A 19,760-nucleotide genomic window follows, 5' to 3' on the forward strand; every position below is an offset into this window, starting at 1 on the left:
GCCTCTGAGTCACTGGGTCACGAATTCCTCAAGTTCTGCGACATTCATATTCCAGTAGCTAAAGCTATACTTTCAGTACCCTTTCTCTGACTATGTCTGTGCTCCCATGGCGTCTTCAAGGTTCCTGGCCTAGGTTGGCTAGATGAATTCAAGTGCGCCTGAGACAGTGGTCTGAGGCAAGGGTCAGGTGCAAGACTCACCTCCTGGTCCTTCAGGGTGTGGTAATCCTGGGGTCTCAGCTCCTCCAGTAGGCTCCCACCACTGTGCTAGGCCATCCAAAAACAGCCCCAATGTCACCCTGACAGTTCCATATCCTGTTAACACCAGCCTGCAAAGTCAACCACCGGGTTTCCACTTTCCTGGTTTCTGGGTGTCACCTGGAGGGTGCTGGGTCGGGTGGAAGTGAATCGACGGGAGGGGCAGCTTATGTGAGTTGGAGGGGTGCCACACTCCATCATGACCACTAGGCGGCGATGATGTTCCATCTTCCCAAAACAGCCCCAGTTGCTTCTCTTCGAAAAGCCAAAACCCCTTCCAACTTCAACTTTATGACTTTCTGGAGGCCTACGTGTGGGCTGTCCCTGAGGAGGAAGCCTGCTTAAGAGCCACCACGGAAATGGCATCCGGGGACATTGCCCCAGCCACAGCGGTGTGCCAACCTGCTGACCTCTGCTCCTTGGCCAGGCAGCCCCTTTCTGCTGGTGGGGCTCAGGACAGCATCTCTGCTGGCCGACAGCTGCCTACCTCTAGTACCTGGCTTTTCTGAAACCTCAGAAGAGAGTAACCTGAGCCTAGGCCTCTGAGTAGCTGCTACAGCAGCTAAAACAACGCCCCTGTGGAAAGGTATACCCGTTTGTCAGGGGACAGCCAAAGGGGGCCCAAGTGGAGGTGAGATTGGCACAGAGAGGGAGGAGTCTGAGAGGGAGCCGGAGGAGGGGCGGGAGGTGGTCTGAAGTGTTCTCTTCGAGCAACTTCAGACATCTATCCTGTGCTGGATCAGGAAACCTTCCCCGAGGCCCATTTCCGCCCCACTGAGGTGGGCAGGCTGTCCCTGTGGGCACTGCAGAGGCTGGAAGCAATGACTGGGTTTCAGGCAGCTCCAGCGCCTTCGCTAGGGAAGGCCTGGCCCTTCCCACGCCTCCCCTGGAATGCGAGACTGCTCCTGGGAGTTGAGCGAAGTGTGACTTTCCCTCTAGAGTCAGAAGGTTAGCCTCCCAGGCCTGGACCAGCATTCTTGACCAGGAACCAAAACAAACAAGGGGCACGGGGCCAGGGCAAGCTCGGAAGCAGGTCTGGTTAGCCCCTGTCTCAGCACTCGGTTTTCATTCCTTGTGGGAAGGAGGTGTGCTAAATTCAGAGATCCAGTTCGGTGGAGGTGGGATGGAACTCAATAGCGCCACCATGTGGTGGTAGACGGCAGGGAGCAGCTGCCTAGTCTCCTAATTAATCCATAAGAGACATCTTCTAACACACCGAGGGGGCAAATCCAAGCATTGCGCTGCAAGCACCTTCCTCGCCGCCTGCGGCATTCAGACACTCTGCGGTTCCTATCTGGGCACTGCCTTCAGTTCACTGCTTCCACCTTGGGCCATTATGATGTACGTAAGGGCTACTCAGCTAGAGCCCTGCCCTACCTATCAGGACAACAGTTCTGACAAGCCAGTTAATTTCACTGTGAAGACAGGCTGGGTAGCATATACATTGTGGACACTTAGAAGAATGTGCAGTTTAAGCTGTGGGTCATTTATTGACAGAATGTTCCAAGGTTAATTGTGGGTAAACCATAGAAAGAAAATCAGGATAAAAGAAAGTCCTATACTTAGCATTGACTATGTGATGTCACTGTGTCACAAGGTGGGAGATTCCTCTCTCTCTTCAGAGATCCAACAAGGCCCAGAGAGGGAAGGGGTCTCACTCAGCAGCAGGCCTGGACCGGTCTCTGTATTCATGCTCCCTCACCCACGGTGCTGGATCTCATCGGACCCCCAGAGCCCCTGTGCTAGCTCACAAGAGTCACAGGCTGTATGCACACCTGAGAAGATGGACTTTAGGGAGGGGCCACCGTGCACAGACGGCTCCAGGGTGCAGTCATGTGCAGAGTGATTTTTGAGATGCTGGCGAGGGTCTCAGTCAGGAGGTGAGTGGAGCAGTGTGTGGGTTTCGAGCCTGTGGAGCAACCCTGGAGCTGACCCTGTGCTGAGGGTAATGGGCCTCAGGTAAAGTCTGTGGAAAGATGTCTAGGCCTAGGCAGGCCACATCTGGGACAGCAGGCAGAGAAGGGAACTGGGGCTGGTACCTCCTTTCAGAGGTTTCTGGAGGCTTCTCTCTGGGTATATTTAATAGTCAAGATCAAGTTCTGTTTCCAGAGCTGGATGCCTGGAATACTTGAGTTTTCCACATCCTCATGTAGGAGCCAAAACAATGTCCAAGACCAGGCTGAACCTCTAAGAAGCCTATGTAAGATCCTGGCTCTGGGAGGGCATAAGGGTACCCCGTGGTCCAGATATGGCCTTTGCTGCTCTTTACCCATCTGTGTTCCAAACTGATCAGGGGTCTTTTTTCTTGTCTTTTTCTCCCTTCTCTTCCCCCACCTCTTCACTCCCTTCCTGTCTACTGGAGATTTATCCACAGATCAGCTGGGTTGTAACAAAAGAGCCAGCCTACCTCACAGCTCACCCGGAGCACCTGCCCTCTTCCCCACCCCCTCCCCCTCCTCTCCCCCCTCCCCCCTCCTTCTCCTCTTCCATACAGGGCCAGAACACCTGGGGAGGTGGGTGAGGATTGTGATGAAATTCCTTTGAAAAATGCATTTGCCTTGGAAAAATCACAGGGATTAGATGCTGGGGCAGAATGATGAAGCCAGAGGGACTTTGGCTACACAGTAAGGCAGAGAATTCCTGGTGTCTTCAGTCCTGATGTTCCTTTCTATCAAATGCAAGTGACAGTGAGGCCTACTCCAGAGTTTTTGTGAGGACCTATGGATACAATGGAAGCCGTTCTCATGTAGGAAGTGCTAAATGACCTCTTATTGTTAGCTCTGTGTGCTACACGGTGTGCAGAATTGTACAGAAAGAAAGAGAAGCTGTATGCATGTAATATGGCCAAACTCAAGGTTGGCTCAGCGTCTGGCTGCAGGAGTGGTGGGGGCCAGGGTGCTGGCTTTGTACACTCGAAGAGAAATGGGACAGGGCAGGGACAAGTGTACAAGACCAGGAGAGGGGGGAACCCTGAGGACTTCTTTGTATTGTTGATAAAGTGTTGTGTTGCTTTGTAAAGTGATAAAACCACCATGACCAAAAGCAACTTGAGGGGGAAAAGAGTTGATTTCATTTTACAATGCACAGTCCACGGTGAAGGGAAATCAGGGCAGGAACCCAAGGCAGGAACCTGGAGGATGGAGCTGAACTAGAGACAGTGGAGGAACACTGCTATTGGCTTGTTCCCCATGTCTTGCTTTGTTCCACTGGTCCAGGGAGAGCACTGCTCACATCACATGTGACAGAGACTGGTTCAGGGACTGGGCTATTGGTCCATTGGGTCAAAGAAAAATTTGAGGCTTTTCTAGAAATTTCTATACAGTCACTATGCCAATATTAACCATCAACCTGGTGGGACCTAGGATTACACTGGAGATAAGACCGAAGAGATTAGTTACCGAAGTGGGAAGACTGAAGTGTGTTACCGAAGTGGCACACTGGATAAAAAGAGGAAAGCAAGAGGTGTGCTAGCATTCATCTGTTTATCTGCTTTCTGATTGGATTAGTGTGACTTGCCACCATTGTCCCTGCCACGATGGACTGGAAATTGAAGCCAATACTGGATGTTGGTACCAAGAAGTGGAGCTGTTGCCATGAGGAGCCTGACCAAGTGGCTCTTAGGCCTTTGGAAGGGTTTTTGCAGGAAGAGCATGGAAACATTAGGAACTTTGAGCTCGAGAAGCCCTTGAGAGCCTGGCAGGCTGATTTGCGAGAGTAGGGAAGTCTGGGGTTGTGAGAGAAATGCTAACAGCAGAGGCCCTGCTCATGAGGTGTCAACTTTGCTGACAACTGGGCCAGAGGCAGCTTGTATGATAGCCTGACAGAGTCTGGCTGTATTTTCCCTAAGTGCTGAGATCTTGAGCAGTTGCTAAGGTCGAGCCCCCAGAGCCCCTTCCCTATTGTCCGGGTGCAGCAGGAAGTCTCCTTACAATTGCAGCCACTTCTGCGGTGTGCACCTTGTCTGCAACTTTAAACGTACCCAAGATCTCTCCTTCAGCAAATTGGACTCGCACATATCTTTTCTTCTCCCTTTTGCTCTCCCCTCACCCGAAGTAGACCCGGATGAGAGTACTGGGCAATAACCTCGCCACGGCACGAGTGGGATCCTACCTAGGAATTGCTTGCACCAAGCAAATGACTCCCTACTCCTGATGCTGCCCGCCAAATGTTCTAAACCGTGAAATGCAATTTCATTGGCGAGGCGAGAGCCTAGACTGAAGGGGTAGCTGCCCCCGAGAGGCAAAGGCCAGTGGAAGTGGCTTCTCGGGGTCAGCATACAGACAAGATGCAGTTGTGCTGTAAGGGAGGTGGGGGGGCAAGCTCCATCCCCAGCTGGTGTCAGAGTTTTGTAGCATCATTCACACGGCAGATTTGAGGTTGAGGGGGTGGTCGTGGAGTCTTGTACTGTGTTTCCAGAGAGCTGCTGGGAAGCAGATAATGGGTGTCAGGATCGGAGTTCCTGCAAAGAGACCCCAAGAAACCATTGCATGAAACCGTGGGGGTAAAAACCCAAGCTGCAGTGAAGATGCTAGAACCATGGAAGATCCACTGAAGAATGCCGGAGTGGAGTAGAGAGGCAGCTCAAGAGGGAGTTTGGGTCTACTGCAAGGAGGGAGGCTGGGAGGGTGGGTCCGAGCAACCCCGTGGGAACACACACTTGCACCATGAGCTCCAGATGACAGGAGGAGCTGCAGGGTTTGGTCTTCGCCCTTCCGGGTTTTGCTCCTGCTTGGGTCCAGTCGTTCTTTGCTCTGTCCCAGTTTCCCCGCCCCCTTTGAAACAGGAACATTCGTTCTGTTCTATTGTGTGCTGGAAGAATAGAAGGTTTTTTAAAGTCTTATTTTATTTTTATCGGAACTCACAGCGAAGTGATTAGCTTGAGTCTCAACGAGACTTGGGCTTTTAAAAAGTGTTGTACCATGAAAGGCTACGGGGACCTTTGAGGTTGGATGGGATGTATGTCACATTGTAAGACGTCCGAGAGCATATAGGCACAATGGGGTTAAAGACCGGGGCGTAAAGAGCGTTGTTTGGGCATCAAGCTGACAAGGGATTGGGATGATTAATATTGACTTTCCACCTGACAGGGTGTAAGATCACTTAGGAGACGAAGCTTTGGACGTGCCTAGGAGAGATTTCTTAAAATTAGTTTCACTGAGCTAGGGAGATGGCATAGAAAACAAAAGAGCAAGCCAAGCACCAGCGTTCATTGCTCTCTGCTTCCTGTGTACTGCAGCCAGCCCTCGCTCACTACTTCTTCATCCCTAGACCCACGAGCTTAAAGCAAACCATTCTTTCCATAGATGCTTTCGTTGGGTATTTTGTCTCTACGATGGGGGCAGATTTCTAACACATTTACTAAGATGGTATGACACATTAGTGCCGCTGGGACCACCTTTATCGCCACAGGCAAACCTGTTTAGTGTGACACTAGCCTAGAAGAAAACACAGGCAGATGTATGAACGGCTGGGGCCAGGTATTCCTCAATGAGCTAGAATTGGCTGGTTCGCTGTGTTAAGTCAAGAAAGTTTCCTTTCCTCCTTAAGTTGGGCGCTCTCTCTCTCTCTCTCTCTCTCTCTCTCTCTCTCTCTCTCTCTCTCTCTCTCTCTCTCTTCCTCTCACCCTTGGAGTCCTTGGTCTCTTCCCCTGTAGATGAGAACCTGAAGAAGCTTTGTGGAGGGGGATCCTGTGGATGTTGTGCTTTCTGTGGCTGGGGCATTTCTCTTGCCGCCCTGTTCCTAATGCAGTGGCCCGGGTGGTCCTGACGGGGTGGGAAGAACAGGCCTGTACGCTTCCCTCACCTTCCCTATTTTATTTCTGGTGCTGTTGCAAGCCTGGCCCAGTCATCTGGGCCCTAAACCCTGGAACTACAGGAAGTCAAAGTCAACCAGTCAGCCTGGCCTTATCTCACCATGAATAAATGCAGATCTTAAACTCACATACTGGCTGCCTGGCCATTCCAATAAATTCCAGTTACTCTTGGTGGTTTCACGGAACTGGAAAGTACTTTTCACTCTAACCCAAAGATTAAATGGACAGCCAGCCATACCTGCTTGCCGCAGAAAGGCGAGAACCTCAGGCAGCAGTCACCATACAGTCACTGCTCAGTGCAGCCCACTCTGGTGAGTTTTCTGTGCTGGCTGTGATGTTTGGCCAGCAGCATTGAGCCGCCACACCGGTCAGGTCAGACCATGTGTGCGTTTTTTGTTGTCGTTGTGTTTTTTTGAGACAAGCTTTCTCTGTGTAGCCTTGGTCATCCTGAAACTCACTCTGTAGACCAGGCTGCCCTCAAACTCAGAGACCCGCCTGCCTCTGCCTCCTAGTGCTGGGATTAATGGCGTCCAGCGCCTTTCCCCAGTTCATTATATGTTTTTTTCCCCCTTGGATGACCTGGAACTTGGACTCCTCCTGTCCTCATGCCTTGTTAACATTCACACCAAGTTCCTGTTGTGAACACCTATCATTTGTTGTGCATTGCGAGTGCTGGGTTCTAGTGTCCAGAGCATCTCCAAGCATCCATCAGTCTGTCTGTCACTCCTTCACTCTCCAATATTCCTGGGGAAAGGGAATACCCACTTGACAGGACCCAGGAAAAGGCCAAGGCAGTTCCTGGGGCTGGCCAATCAGGATGCACACTGCCTCGGTCTTAGGGATTGGTTCAGGAAGGGACACCATGCAGGTCGGTTCACTTAGGGATGAAGGAAGGCAGGCTGCAGGCTGGGCAGACCGGCAGTTTTGAGACTCTGCCTGGAAAGGGAGAGAGGACAAAGGAAGGTGAGGCAGGACACAGAGCAATCTTCTCAGTGGAGATGGCTGTGCTATGCCTCTCTGACGCTCTGTTCTTCCTGCCTTAGGAACTCTGTTACTTAAAAGTCAAGGCAGCACCCTGTGTGCTGCACACTCCCCGGGTCTTGGTTTCCTGCCACAGTAACTGATGCCAACACAGCCACTATCAGAGCTCACCGTAATGAAAGATTTTTGCAATAATTTTTGCAGATATGGGATGATGTGATGAAAACAAGAGGCCATCACACAGCAGCCATAGCACAGTGGCCATCACACTAGGCATTAGGCACTAGCTATGACTCAGTTGCCATATTGTGGCCATCAGACAGTGGACATGACACAGTGGACATCATGCAGTGGACATGACACAGTGGCCATCACAGAGTGGACATCACATAGTGGATATCACGTAGTGGTCATCACAGAATGGACATCATGCAGTAGACATCACAGAGTGGATATCACACAGTGGCCATCAGAGAGTGGTCACCACAGAGTGGACATCACACAGTGGCCACCACAGAGTGGACATCATCAGTCAACATCGCGAAGTGGCCATTGGAGAGTGGTCATCAGAGAGTGGTTATCACACAGTGGCCATCACACAGTGAACATCATGCAGTACACATATTGCAGTGGAAGCAGGTAGTGGACATCAGAGAGTGGTCATTACAGTGGTCATCACATACTGGACATCACACAATGGCCATCACACAGTCGTCCTCACACTGGCCATTATACAAGGCTCTGCAGACACAGTGTTTAAAGGCTGGTAGGATTTAAAGCCCCTCCACCCCCTGCCAACATGACATTCTGTATGATTTAAAAAAACAAATACTTAAGAATTTTTTTTTGTACCAAGCCAAAGTTTTATTTGTTTTCAAACAGGAAAGTTATGTTAATATAAAACAGATAAAAACAGACAAATATCAGAACACACAACACACAAAGACCAGCGCAAACCCTTCCCAAGCTCACTCCCCAAGCTCTCAGGCCTTTAGTACAGTTCCCCAAAGAGTAGACAGTATTGGAGAGCCACAGTATTGAACCAGAAAGGACAGACATGTTTCAAAGGGTCTGTACACAGCTAGTGGGGATGGGTGGGGATGAATACTTTCAGTCCAACCGCAATCCGCAAGAGGGTCTCAGGGACTCCCTGCTGATGTCTGGAGCCCAACCGCATCTGCTAGCTTCTTGTCCACATTGAAGGGTTGCACTTTAAAGGATAAAAGTGCACACACACAGACACAGACACACACACACACTCACTTCCATAAGGCACAGACAGATTGTCATATGGGTAGTTCCATTGGGGACTTGGGTGAAACAGTGAGACACTAAAATATTAAACACTGGGAGGCTGAGTGTTCCTGAGCCGCGTCCCCAGCCAGGGCAAGATGGACAGAGCAGTTACCCCTCCCCGTGCTCCAAGGCTGCACGATGCCGTTCGCAGCTCTTGTGGACCCCCCAGAGCCTGGACGTAGCAGGGAGTTATCTCCCCAGAGACTCCCTGTAGGACCTGAAGGTGGTCATTAACTTGTGGGGTCTTGGTTGTTTGCCAAGAGCTCACCACAAAAAACACCCTTAATGTGGGTGCGGGAAGCTCTGTGGGCATTTAACTAGATGGATCCAAGGCAACAGAATGGTCAAGAAAGCCCACGTGCTCCACCCTGTCTTGTTGACGGCACCACTCAGGCATCAGGGCTGGGCGCTTGCTCTCTGTGCCCCCTTACAGCAGCTGACATCCTGAGGGCACTCAGCAAACGTTTTTAAATGACTTTGTGTCCATGTGTATGGGAGGCTACTTCACTAACCACTCCTAACCAGGCTCCTGGTCTGAGTACCTACTATGTGCTAGCATAAGCCCCAACTCCAGAGTGATCAAAACAGTTAATGATCTGGCCTCTGGCCTAAGAGCTGCCCACGGGCCTTGTCTTTTGTCCCAGTCTTCAACATCATGTCCTGATCACGAGCCAGGCTGGTGAGCGGATGTTGAACAAGTGAAAAAGTGTGTCGAAGCCTGGGCAGGACAGCTGCCCCAAGATGGTCAACCAATAAGAGGAGGAGTCCACTTAGCCCAGGAAACAACTCTTTTCCAGAAAGTTTCAGTGGACAGGGGTATGGCTGCCATGGATGGGAGGCCACTTGGCCTCCCCATCCTACTCTTGGCTTTTGAGGTTCACAGGGCACAATGGGCAGTGAGCCTGGAAACCGGGCTGGGGTGCTGCCTGAGAAGGGAGTGGCCCAAGGTCCCAGAAAGGGGTGGCCTAAAGTCTCTGTCCAAAGCATGACGCCCCAGTGCAGATGGGCAGCGAGCGCATGAGCCTTGGAGGACATCTGTCTCCTCGGGACTGTGGCCCGGAACCTTCTACACAGGTGTGGGGTTCCAGGTGAGTCTCCAGAAAGAAGACTCAGGCAGTGTTGAGCTTCCTGAGAAGTAGGGCAGGCAGGCCCAGGCTAGGTGTGGGGACTGGAATCCCAGCCCTGCCACTTCCTGTTTTGTGATCCTTAAGAGTCTCACAAGATCTCAGAGCTCACTTGCCAAACGAGAACAACGCTGTATTTCATGGACCCTAGTACCTGTGTCCCGCAGCTGACCTGGAAGCTGCATCCCAGCATCCTGAGGCTAAGGTGGGTGTGACTTTCGCAGCTGCCCATAAGATGGTGAGCCCTCTAACCAGCCAAGTCTCCGATGGGACTCAATATGGCACTAAAACCTATACACAGGGTCTTATACAAAGGTGTCTCTTTAACTCAGTGCCCAGGCACGTGAATGGTATGAAAGACACTGGCTTCTTTTCCCTCCTGCCCCTTGTTGAGATGAAACACACACACACACACACACACACACACACACACACACACACACACACACACACACACACTGCCCCTAGGGCAAATACCGGACTTTTAGAACAGAAACACCCCCCTTTGCTTTATGGGAAATAGCAAAACAGGTTAAACAGGTCTGTCCTGGTTTCTGTCCTAGTAACAGGTCACCAGGGGCAGGCCTGGTCCACCCCTGCGTCTAGGACCTCAGCTGTTGACGTCCTGGTGGTGGCTATGGGTGACCCCTGCTGCAACTCAAGGGTCTAACTGTGAGGGCAAGAAGCGAAGGAGAGCTTGTTCCCCTTCCACTGAAACTGTGGCAGTTACAGATTAGAGTCAGACAGGGCCAGTGGCTGCCCAGAAAGCCGGTCATCACCGGCGATGAGGAGGGTCTACCCAAGCCCAGCACGTGTAGAAGCTATAAGGTTGGCTGTGGAAATTGTGCTGTGATTCTCAGACTCTCACTGAGGCAAACAAGCGTTTCGGTAGCTCCTTAAAGGATTCAGCTGCACCAGGGCAGTGGTGGTGCACTCCCAGCACTCGGGAGGCAGAAGCAGGCAGATCTCTGAGTTTGAGGCCAGCCTGGTCTACAGAGTGAATTTCAGGAAAAACCAAAACGACAACAAACCAAGAAACTAAAAACAAACAAAAAAATTCACCCTAGAGTGAAAAGGTGGTCATGTGTCCTGGTGTCTCCAAGGAAAACCAAGCTCTCAGAGACTCTTGCTGAGAGAGGAAGACGGAAGCTATTCTTCCCCTCTCTTCCCTCTGTCACAGGAAGAGAGGGCCAGATTAGGAGCTGTGAGGAAAACCGTTGCTCCTGGCAAGGTGTCTCAAGCTTCCTCTAAAAAACCTGAGCAGGTCTCGCCAGTGCCCTGGCACCAGGCTTCCAAGTAGGAACAGAGAAGAGAGAGACCAAGGACTCCTCTGAAGGTACAGCTCAGGGTAGGTGGACGTACATCCAGTACAACCCACGGCTCTTCAGAAGGGAGGGGTGGCACGCACAACCACAGCATCAACAATGGCAAGCCTACAGAAACAAGTCTGACCCAGGGAGAGGGTGACAGGGCCGGGGCCAGGGAAATGCCGGCAAACAGGCCCAGGAGTGGGGAACATTTTCAGTCCTCTCCTCATGAGTAACCAGTGTAGTTAACACCATAATCACCAACAGGAAAATGAGAGGGTCAGGACAAGGACTAGAGGGGGTCTGGGTCTTCTAGCTTCTGACAGCTGGTCACCGGGACATGCCCAAAGCTTTTATTTCTACCACGGGAGATATGGTGTTGTCCCCAAGAACAGGAGGGACATCACAAAACTCCAGAGCATGTAGGGACGGGGCTGAGGTGTTCTACTGGCTGGGGATGAAGGAATCTAGATGCTAGAGCTTGGGCACCTGTCCTCAGGGCCATGGGAAGACCACTCCTAGTCTGAGTAAGAAGCAAAAGCCACTTGTTCTCTGATGTTCTCCGCCCACCTCCTCCCCTCAGCAGGAGCTGCTGCTTGGAGCTGTAAACAGTGAGTTATTTTTGCTTTCCCTTAGAAAATCTGAGTGCCACCCAGGGAGCTCTGTGTAGGTTCAGGCCTTGTGTGTTCAAAGCTAGCTCATTGCAGAAAACCAAATCCCCAGAAAGTGGACAACCATCACATTAACATTTGGGCCCAGATTGCACATTCCTTAGTGTTAAATACCCTCCAGGAGACGGATCCCTGCATAAAACACTCACACACTCTCTCTCTCTCTCACACATTCTCTGTGCTGTCTCCGCCCCCCACCCCACACACACACACACACTCAACCCAACCCCAAAGAAGCATTGCACAGACAGAGGGTACCCTTTCCCAGCTGAAGGTCACCAAGAGGCAGGTGATCTGCCAGGCAGTTCCTGAGCTGAATCCTGGGACAGGCTTTTGGGGGCAACGTATGTTTGAGACAGACGAAACAAAGCTCGCCTGGCCTCTGGCCCCCAGGGCCTCATCTCCACACCTGTCCTGCCTTGCTCATCACTGCGGAGTGGCAGACAAGAGATGGCTCCTGACCCCGGGCTCCCTGGTAGCCATGGTGTCGCCCACCTAGCAGGGGCTTCAGAAAGGTGACCTCGCTTTGGCCGAGCCAGCTGCACGGCTACGGCCTATAGATCTTGATAACATCCTTGATGGGCCGACGGCAGATAGGACAGCAGGCCCGTGCCTGCCTTCGGAGCCGCAGGCCGCAGCTGTGGCACAGGCACATGTGTCCACACGTGTAGATGACCGTGTCCACCTCGCTGTCGAAGCACACCGTGCACTCTCCATTCCTGCTGCCGGCCGGCTCGGGTGCAGAGAAGGCCGGGGACACTGGGGGACTCAGTGGGGAGCTGGGGGCTGTCACTGCCGGGAGGGAGATAGGATATCATTAGTGAAGTGACTCTCAGAAGGACTCTCTCCGGATGCAGTGTTCCCTCGGTGGCCATGGGCACAGGTCCCGTCTTGGTTTTCATTTTGAGTTTTACCCATTTTCGATAGTGCTGTTCCCACAAAGCACAAAGGGAAACTGCCTTTGGGTTTCTGATTCTCTCTATGCTCCCACTGAGCTCGGCAGAAAGGAGCAGGTGCAATGGCAAACAAAGCAGGCCTGCTTTGGCCAGCCAAAGGACCCCATGCCCTGAGGAAGTCCCGCCCCTCGGGCTGAGGGGAGGAGTCTGTGCTTCCTTACCCAGAGACGATTCTGATGCTGATGACGACTGGTTGACCCCGAAGGTCATGTCCGAATCGCTGTCATCCTGAGAGCCACTGAAGGACCCTGATGGAGTTGTGGCCTCAGGACCGGACTGTACGGTGCCTAGTAGTCAAATAGACTCTATTAGTGTATGAGAGAGGCACAGGCTAGATCCTGCTTCCCATCCCTCTGCACCCCTCCTGTCTAGCAATGGATGAGGTGACTGTCCAGGGTTCTGCCAATGTGGTGGCTGTCTGCTTTGCCTGCTCAACCTCCGTTCCTATTTAGGTGCTTTCACAGTGGTATGGCTATAGTGCCATAATAATATATTAATATATTATGTTATTATAACTATATATTAATAATATATTTTATCAATATAATACATTAGTTATGATTTATATATTATATAATACACTATTTTACACACACACACACATACACACACACATATATATATATATATGCATGGTCTGGTATAGCTTCTATTTCAAAAATAGCCTTGGGATAGGAGGTCAGACCCTTCCACCCTTTAATCACACTGTGATTCAAGGAAGGGCATATGACCCTAGCAAGGCCACCATGCTGCTGCGGTTAGAACTTTGGTAAAGGAAAGGTTCGTGCCGCTGACGGCAGCCTGACACGGGAGAAGCCTCTCTGTGGCATGGCCTAACCGAGACTGGAGCCAATAGAGGCTTATCCTGGGGGGGGGGGTGTTCATCATCGAGACCTAGCTTTTCCTGAGTCCATCTAAGAGAGTTCCAGACTTCTGAGCTACTCTGTGCTTGGGGCACTTAGAATGGGGTTTTGTCACAGCTACAGGATTGCAGACTATATGTCTCATCTTAGGAAGACAAGAAAAAAAAGAGGTGCTTCTTTTACTCTCTTTGAAGAAAGGTCAACTACCGTTGCCTACCCTACACTTGGAAAACTTGTCTCAGGCCCAAATCTTAAATTAGGTGGTTCGACAACAACACTGACCTGTAAAAAGCTCAAAATACCCTAGCCAGGCCCCTCAGACGCCTGCTTCTCCTCTGCCCCCTTCAGAGACCCAGGCTGCGGTGTTAAGGCACCCTGTGTCCACCTGCTGGGGCCATTTCATCCCATGGCAACCTCACTCTCTTCCACCCAGGAGGTTACTGACCCCAGGAGAGTGGGATCTTCCCTGCCCTTCACGGCTGTGTGACTCTTGGGTTGTGAGACCGGCCTTTCTGTGGTCTTGTCTGTAGATAGTCACGTGGGTTCACAGGCCAGCGGGAGCATCCAGGCCAACATGGCTATTTCTGCTATAAGCTGGACTCTGAGGGTGGCGCTGTGCCCTCCTGACTTCCCTGACCATGGCACTCTGTCCCCCAAACTTGGAAGGTAGCCCCTTTGCTACAGCAAAAGTCACACCATGCAGCTGTCCCTATCAGCCCGTCACATGCAGCCTGTCCTCTGCTGGCCTGGCCTACTGCTTCTGGCCTCTTCGTCTATTTCTGCTAAGAGCAAAGGTAAGAATCGTCTCAAAACAGGATGGCTCACTCTGCACGTGCGCGGCTTCTCTTGCATATGTTAGTGAATTTCCCTTGTCTTTTACATTATGCATTTTCTTAAAAAAATCCTACTAAAATAATGGGAATAAAACAAACAAACAAATAAATAATAAAGGAAATAAAAACCACACCTTCCAGGCAAGCCTTGACAGTAGCTCGCTGCTACAGAGAGCTCTTACTGGGGACCCTGGTGCACACTCACCCAGGAGACGCAGCTGACCCGCCACACCACCGCGCACAGCGAAGAAGGCCCAGAGCGCCTGCGAGGTGTCCACGCACAGCAAGCGTCCCCGCGGGCGCCCGTTCACCGCCAGCAGGACGTCGCCGCCCGGTCGCAGCGTGAAGCTGAGTGCGTCGCCTCCGCTGGGCACGGGCCCGGCGCGCGCCACCACCCAGTATTCCTTGCGGTCCAGCAGCGCAGCGGGATCGGCGGGCAGCTCGGATGGCCGCAGCGCGCCAGGATCGCAGGACGTGATGCCGAAGGCCACAGCTGCGGGCGCCGCCAGCCCCGGGCGCCCCACTTCCACGCACAGGCTCTCCCCGGGCCGCAGCGGCCGCTCGGAGAACACGAGCGTGCGGCCGCCGTCGGGGCGGGGCGCGCAGGCTAGCCTGCGGTCCGCAGACAGGCTCACGTCGGGGCCGCGCGTGGCGTGGAAGCGCAGCTCAGCGTCCAGCAGCGCGGGTGAGGAGGCGGGCCTCGCGCGTTCGCGGGCCACGCACGGGACGGCGGCGTCCGGACGGCCGAGAGCCAGGTGACCCAGCTTGGCTACCACCTGGTTATTCTCCAGCTCGTTATTATCGAAGTTGGCAGCATCGTGGCTGCCCGGAGGCGGGCAGGCGCTGAGGCGGGCCTGGCCCAGGCGCAGCGGGGTCAGCGTGTCTGCGAAGGTGCTTTCTGTGGGACAGAGGAGAGGTGTCAGGAGGCCACTGGCAACCAGGATCTCAGACCTCAGAACCAGTCCCTTAAGCCTTAAGGGCCCAGGACTCTAGTTGCCCCTGACCTCCAACATCAGATCCTGCACCCCACCCAGATCCACTGATTTCCAACCTCAGGTCTAAAATCCTGCACCCTAGATTTTCTCGGCACACTCCTGAACTCCCACACCTCATAACTTGGAGTTTACATCGCCAAGCCCTACAACCTCAGACGTGAGACTCTAGACTCCAGCTCCTTTAGATCTCTTATCTCAGACTTCAGGCCTCACTCAGACCGCAGGCGGGTCAGGCAGAACTCCACTGCCCTAAATGTAAGGCCCATCCCCCAGATGTGCCTGACTTCTGACCCTAGCTCCTTGGGCCTCACCCAATATCTTCCTGACCTCAGACTCTGGGTGCCAGGTCCTTATGGCTGCCTGGATTAAGTGCTATCTGAGCCTCCAGTCCTTGCTGCAACCAACCTTCTACTGCTTTGGAAGGGCCTTCTTTCTCTTCCATCTCCACCCTGCTTCCTCTTTTCTTCCTCCTGCTCCCCCCCCCTCCCCCGCTGTTCTTGAACTTGTGCTCTTTTGTCTTAGTGTTCCAAATCCTGGAGTTCATGTTCCATGCCCAACTTCTTGCCTCTTTTCCTTTGTCCTTTTCACTCTCTCCTTCCAGAGGTTTTAATACGTTTGCACAGCTGGGCCTTTGAGGTTCCTTTATTATTTCCCTAGTTAAAGCAAAACATCAGCCCAAGGAGCAGATCCTACACTGGGGCCCTAGCGGGCTAACCTGAGCTCATGGATCTCATTTAATACAGCAACGGACAGGCACAAACTATCCACTGCCATTTAGCATGCGAACTGAGGCACAGAGCCCAAGCTGCCTTGTCTAGATTCAGGGTTCTTCACCACAGTGCCACCAGGAACAGAAAGTACAGGACACATGACAGAACGGAGGTGAGGGAGGAAAGAGGAAGGAGGATGCCAGTGTCTGGAGTAGGAGGTGCTGTTTGCTGACAGTGGGGTACTGGGAGAACAAGAGATGGGGGAGAGTCAGGAGTCCCATCTAGCGGGCTCAGTGCAAGTCTGGGTTGTCAGAGAGAGGCAGGTAGTCAGCAGGAGGATGGAGTGCACATCTGGAAATTCTAGACTTTGCAAAAAGTCCCCCCAGGGGCTCCTGGGTTGGGAGCAAGATTAAGAGGTAGTGCAGGTTCTGAGAGGCAGGGCTCTGTGCGCGCCACTGGAGGTGCTGGTCCCCAAGGGTAGATGCATGGCCAAAGAGTAACTCAGTCCTGTGAGAACCTCAGGTTGTCAGGAAGAGAGCTTGCCTGACCACCGACTCTCTGGCTTCTGGTCTCACTAGGGTATGTTTCCTGATGCTCCGGTTGCCCTGATGGCAGCTCCCAGAGGCCCTGCCTGATCTGGTCTTTCAACCTGCACAACATGCTAAACAGACTTTTGGTGAAGCCTCGGGTATTTTGTTACAGCAGATGGAAGCACGACTAACACTGAAGCCAACAGTTCAGAGGTGGCGTTCAAGTCCTGCTGATGCTTTGAGATCAGTAGGACTGGTCTTAGATCAGTAGGACTGGTCTTAGATCAGTAGGACTGGTCTTAGATCAGTAGGACTGGTCTTAGATCAGTAGGACTGGTCTTAGATCAGTAGGACTGGTCTTAGATCAGTAGGACTGGTCTTGCTTTATGAGAGCTTGTTCAAGTCTACAGCTGTTTATACGTACGCACACACACCTATCTTCATGTTACACACACACACACACACACACACACACACACAAAACCACACCCTGGGTACCTCTAAAGGCTGAATACATATTTAAAATATGTTTATATGTACTTCAAAAACATTTTTGTTGGTTTTATGATACCTGGTGCCCACAGAAGCCAGAAGAGGGCATTGGATCCCCTTATTTGTGAGCCCCCATGTGGGCGCTAAGAATAGAACCCAGGTTCTCTGGAAGAGCAGCAAGAGCTCTTAACTGCTTGAGCAGTTCCTTCAGCCCCATGTGCACTGTTTTTGATGTGTGTTTTATGTATTCTGTCCTACACAACTTAAGAGAGTGAGTGCACCCAGCACAGAACCCAGGGCCCTCTGTCTCAGTAGTAGAGGACGTGTGGTCTTTCCGGTCAGGTACGAGATACCTTGCACGGCCTATGAGGACTGCTGCTCTGGCTTCTGCACCCGCACCCAGGTTTCCTTGAAGAGAATAACCCATCTTCACTGCTGTCACCTGAGGAGAGGGAGGTCTCTCCACCTGGCCGGCCACTACTACCCCACCCACTGCCTATAGCCACAAGTCAAGAGATGTGTGAACCATAATACATGGATGGTGCTTGAGGCCAGGAAGTCTCGAGACCTCGAAAAGCAGCTGCTGGGACATAGGACTGCCACAGCGGGTGACCCTTTGTTTGGCCCACAGGATAGCCAAGCTGAGGAGGAAGCCTGCAGAATACAGCAGAGGGAGAAATGAAGATGGCTCCCCAGGCTCCAACCTTTGCCTGGGAGAGGCTCACTGCTGTGTCCCTCTCCCCCTTAAATGATATTGAAGCAACTGAGTATTTCAGACTGTCTAGTCTGCGATGCCCTGGCTTTGGTGTGGTACCTGTTTAGTCTGACCCAGACACTGGGCAGAGGAAGGATGGGAGACCCTTTGTGCCAGGAAGAGGGATGGATCTCCTCCAGCCAGCATCTCTGGAACCCTGCAATGTTCTGGAATGCAGGTGTAAGTTAGCAGTTGTGAGCCTCAATTTCCTTATCTGCAGGGTGCACTAATCCCTCGGGCCTGGCATATGTGGTCACTAATATAACGAGATCTGAAGGAATCTAAGTGACCAGTGGGGAGGGGCAGGCACCCAATGCAAAGGGCTTCCTGAGAATCACAGCAGAGCCTGGCTGCAGGCTGTGCCACCTGAGAGAGCCTTGGGTACGCTGGGTGCTGGGAGCCAGCCCTGCTGTCATTGGCTTAGGTGCAGCCTAAACAGAGACTTTCCAGATCTCCCAGGGGACTCTGTGTACAGCCAGGGCTGAGCGAGAGCTGCAGAGCCAAATACAGACAAATCTGGCCTTGCAGACCAGGAGCCTGAATTCAGGACTGGTCACTTTTCCTTCTCAGAACCTGACTTCTCACCTCAGTGGGGAACTGTACCCTGGACCTAGCTCACCCAGTGTGGTAGCTGGATCTACTGCAGAAGGTGCAGGGCCATGTACCTCTACCAGGCCAAGAGCTGTGTGCGGCCTGTAGGGCCCTTCGACGAGTTCTGGGGCAGTGAAGGCAGTCCCAAAGATGGAGACCGTATTTCCCAGGCCTGTGGTGCCAGATGAGCTAAAGTGGGGACACACTGGAATTTTAGATAAACAAATTTGGGGATGGGGGAAGGGCAGGTATGAGCATGTCCCCACCAAACTGCCACAGGACCTACTCGTACTAAGTTTTCTGTTTTGTTTATCTTAAATTCAAATCTAAGTAGACAGTCTGGGTTTTTATTGCTGCATTTGACAGCCCCACCCCAATGCCATCTCTGGGTCTTGTTTCTCAGACTCTAGTCCATGGGTATGAGGAGAGGGGGCGATGAGGGGGTACCGGGTGTTGTTTATTAGGGGGTGGATTTCATGGCTGAGAATTTTAAAGCTATAAATCACCTCCCCAGACGTCTAGGGTACAAAGGCCAAAACACACACTGGCTGCTGTGAGCTATCCACCCCTGTGTCCCGGGGTACCTCTCTCCCCAAGCCAAGTTTTCCCAGGGATCCCTCAGGATTGCACGTTACGGCATCACCTCGGGGTTGTAGGTTACAGCGGTCATCCCACACCTGCTGCCTGTTCCAAATATTCAGTCTTGGTGGCTCGATATCCATTTATTTACTGGTATTTTTTTTTTAATTTTATTCAGTGCTAGAGATCAAAACTGGGGCCTTGCATGCTGGGAAGTGCTCTGTCATGGAGCAAGATCCACAACGGAGACGTCTTGTTATGTAGCTCTGGCTGACCCGGGACTCTTCTATGTGGATCAGGCTGCCCTTGAACTCACAGAGATCCACCTGCCTCTGCCTCTGCCCCTGCCCCTGCCTCTGCCCCTGCCCCTGCCCCTGCCTCCTGGATGCTGGGGCTAAAGGCATATAGTAACACACCAGGGTCATCTTCTTTTAATAGCCCCCCAAACCCCTCAAACATTAACTTTGGAGGAGAAAAGAAAGAAGACAGCACACAGATTATTACTAAGCCCTAGCTACTCTGGGGCATTGCCTGGGCATTTTGTGACCGAGAGAATTTCTGGGATGGTGTGTCCACCCCCAGAAATGGTAGGTCTCTAAAACCCCTTGATTTCCTCATTCTCCTTTTACTCAGATGTGACCATTTCCAACTTGCTTTCCCCCATGGGATGGGGGAAAACACCACTCAGGAGCCAGAAGCTTCCCTTGCATAAATAACCCTGGTTATTATGGTTTTGATGCTCTTTCTCACTGTGCATGGGGCTGGGGTGGAGAGATAGCTCAGTGGTTAGTAGCACTTGCTGCTCTTGCAGAGAACCAGGTTCAGTTCCCAGCATCCACGGGGTGGCTCATAACTGCCTGTAACTCCAGTTCCTGGTGATCTGACGCCCTCTTCTGGTCTCCACCACATGCACACATGTGATGTATATAGTACACACGTTCAGGCATGCCCTCATACATATGAAGAAAAAAAAGCAACACAATTGCATGCACACACAGGAAGGGAAATA

The 19,760-nt window shown here is 52.2% G+C and overlaps 1 protein-coding gene across 1 annotated transcript in view; it reads right to left on the reverse strand.

Annotated features, from left to right (window-relative positions):
* Positions 1 to 7,889: 7,889 nt before the first annotated feature.
* Neurl1b (neuralized E3 ubiquitin protein ligase 1B) overlaps positions 7,890 to 19,760 on the reverse strand; it is a 31,048-nt gene continuing 19,177 nt past the window's right edge. Inside the window, 3 exon segments of the mRNA NM_001142652.3 lie at positions 7,890 to 12,240; positions 12,566 to 12,691; positions 14,306 to 14,998. Coding sequence (NP_001136124.1) covers positions 11,996 to 12,240; positions 12,566 to 12,691; positions 14,306 to 14,998 — 1,064 coding nt within the window. The 3' untranslated portion in view covers positions 7,890 to 11,995.

The sequence above is a fragment of the Rattus norvegicus genome, chromosome 10 (assembly GCF_021556685.1).
Source record: "Rattus norvegicus strain SHRSP/BbbUtx chromosome 10, alternate assembly SHRSP_T2T, whole genome shotgun sequence".
NCBI lineage: Eukaryota > Metazoa > Chordata > Mammalia > Rodentia > Muridae > Rattus > Rattus norvegicus.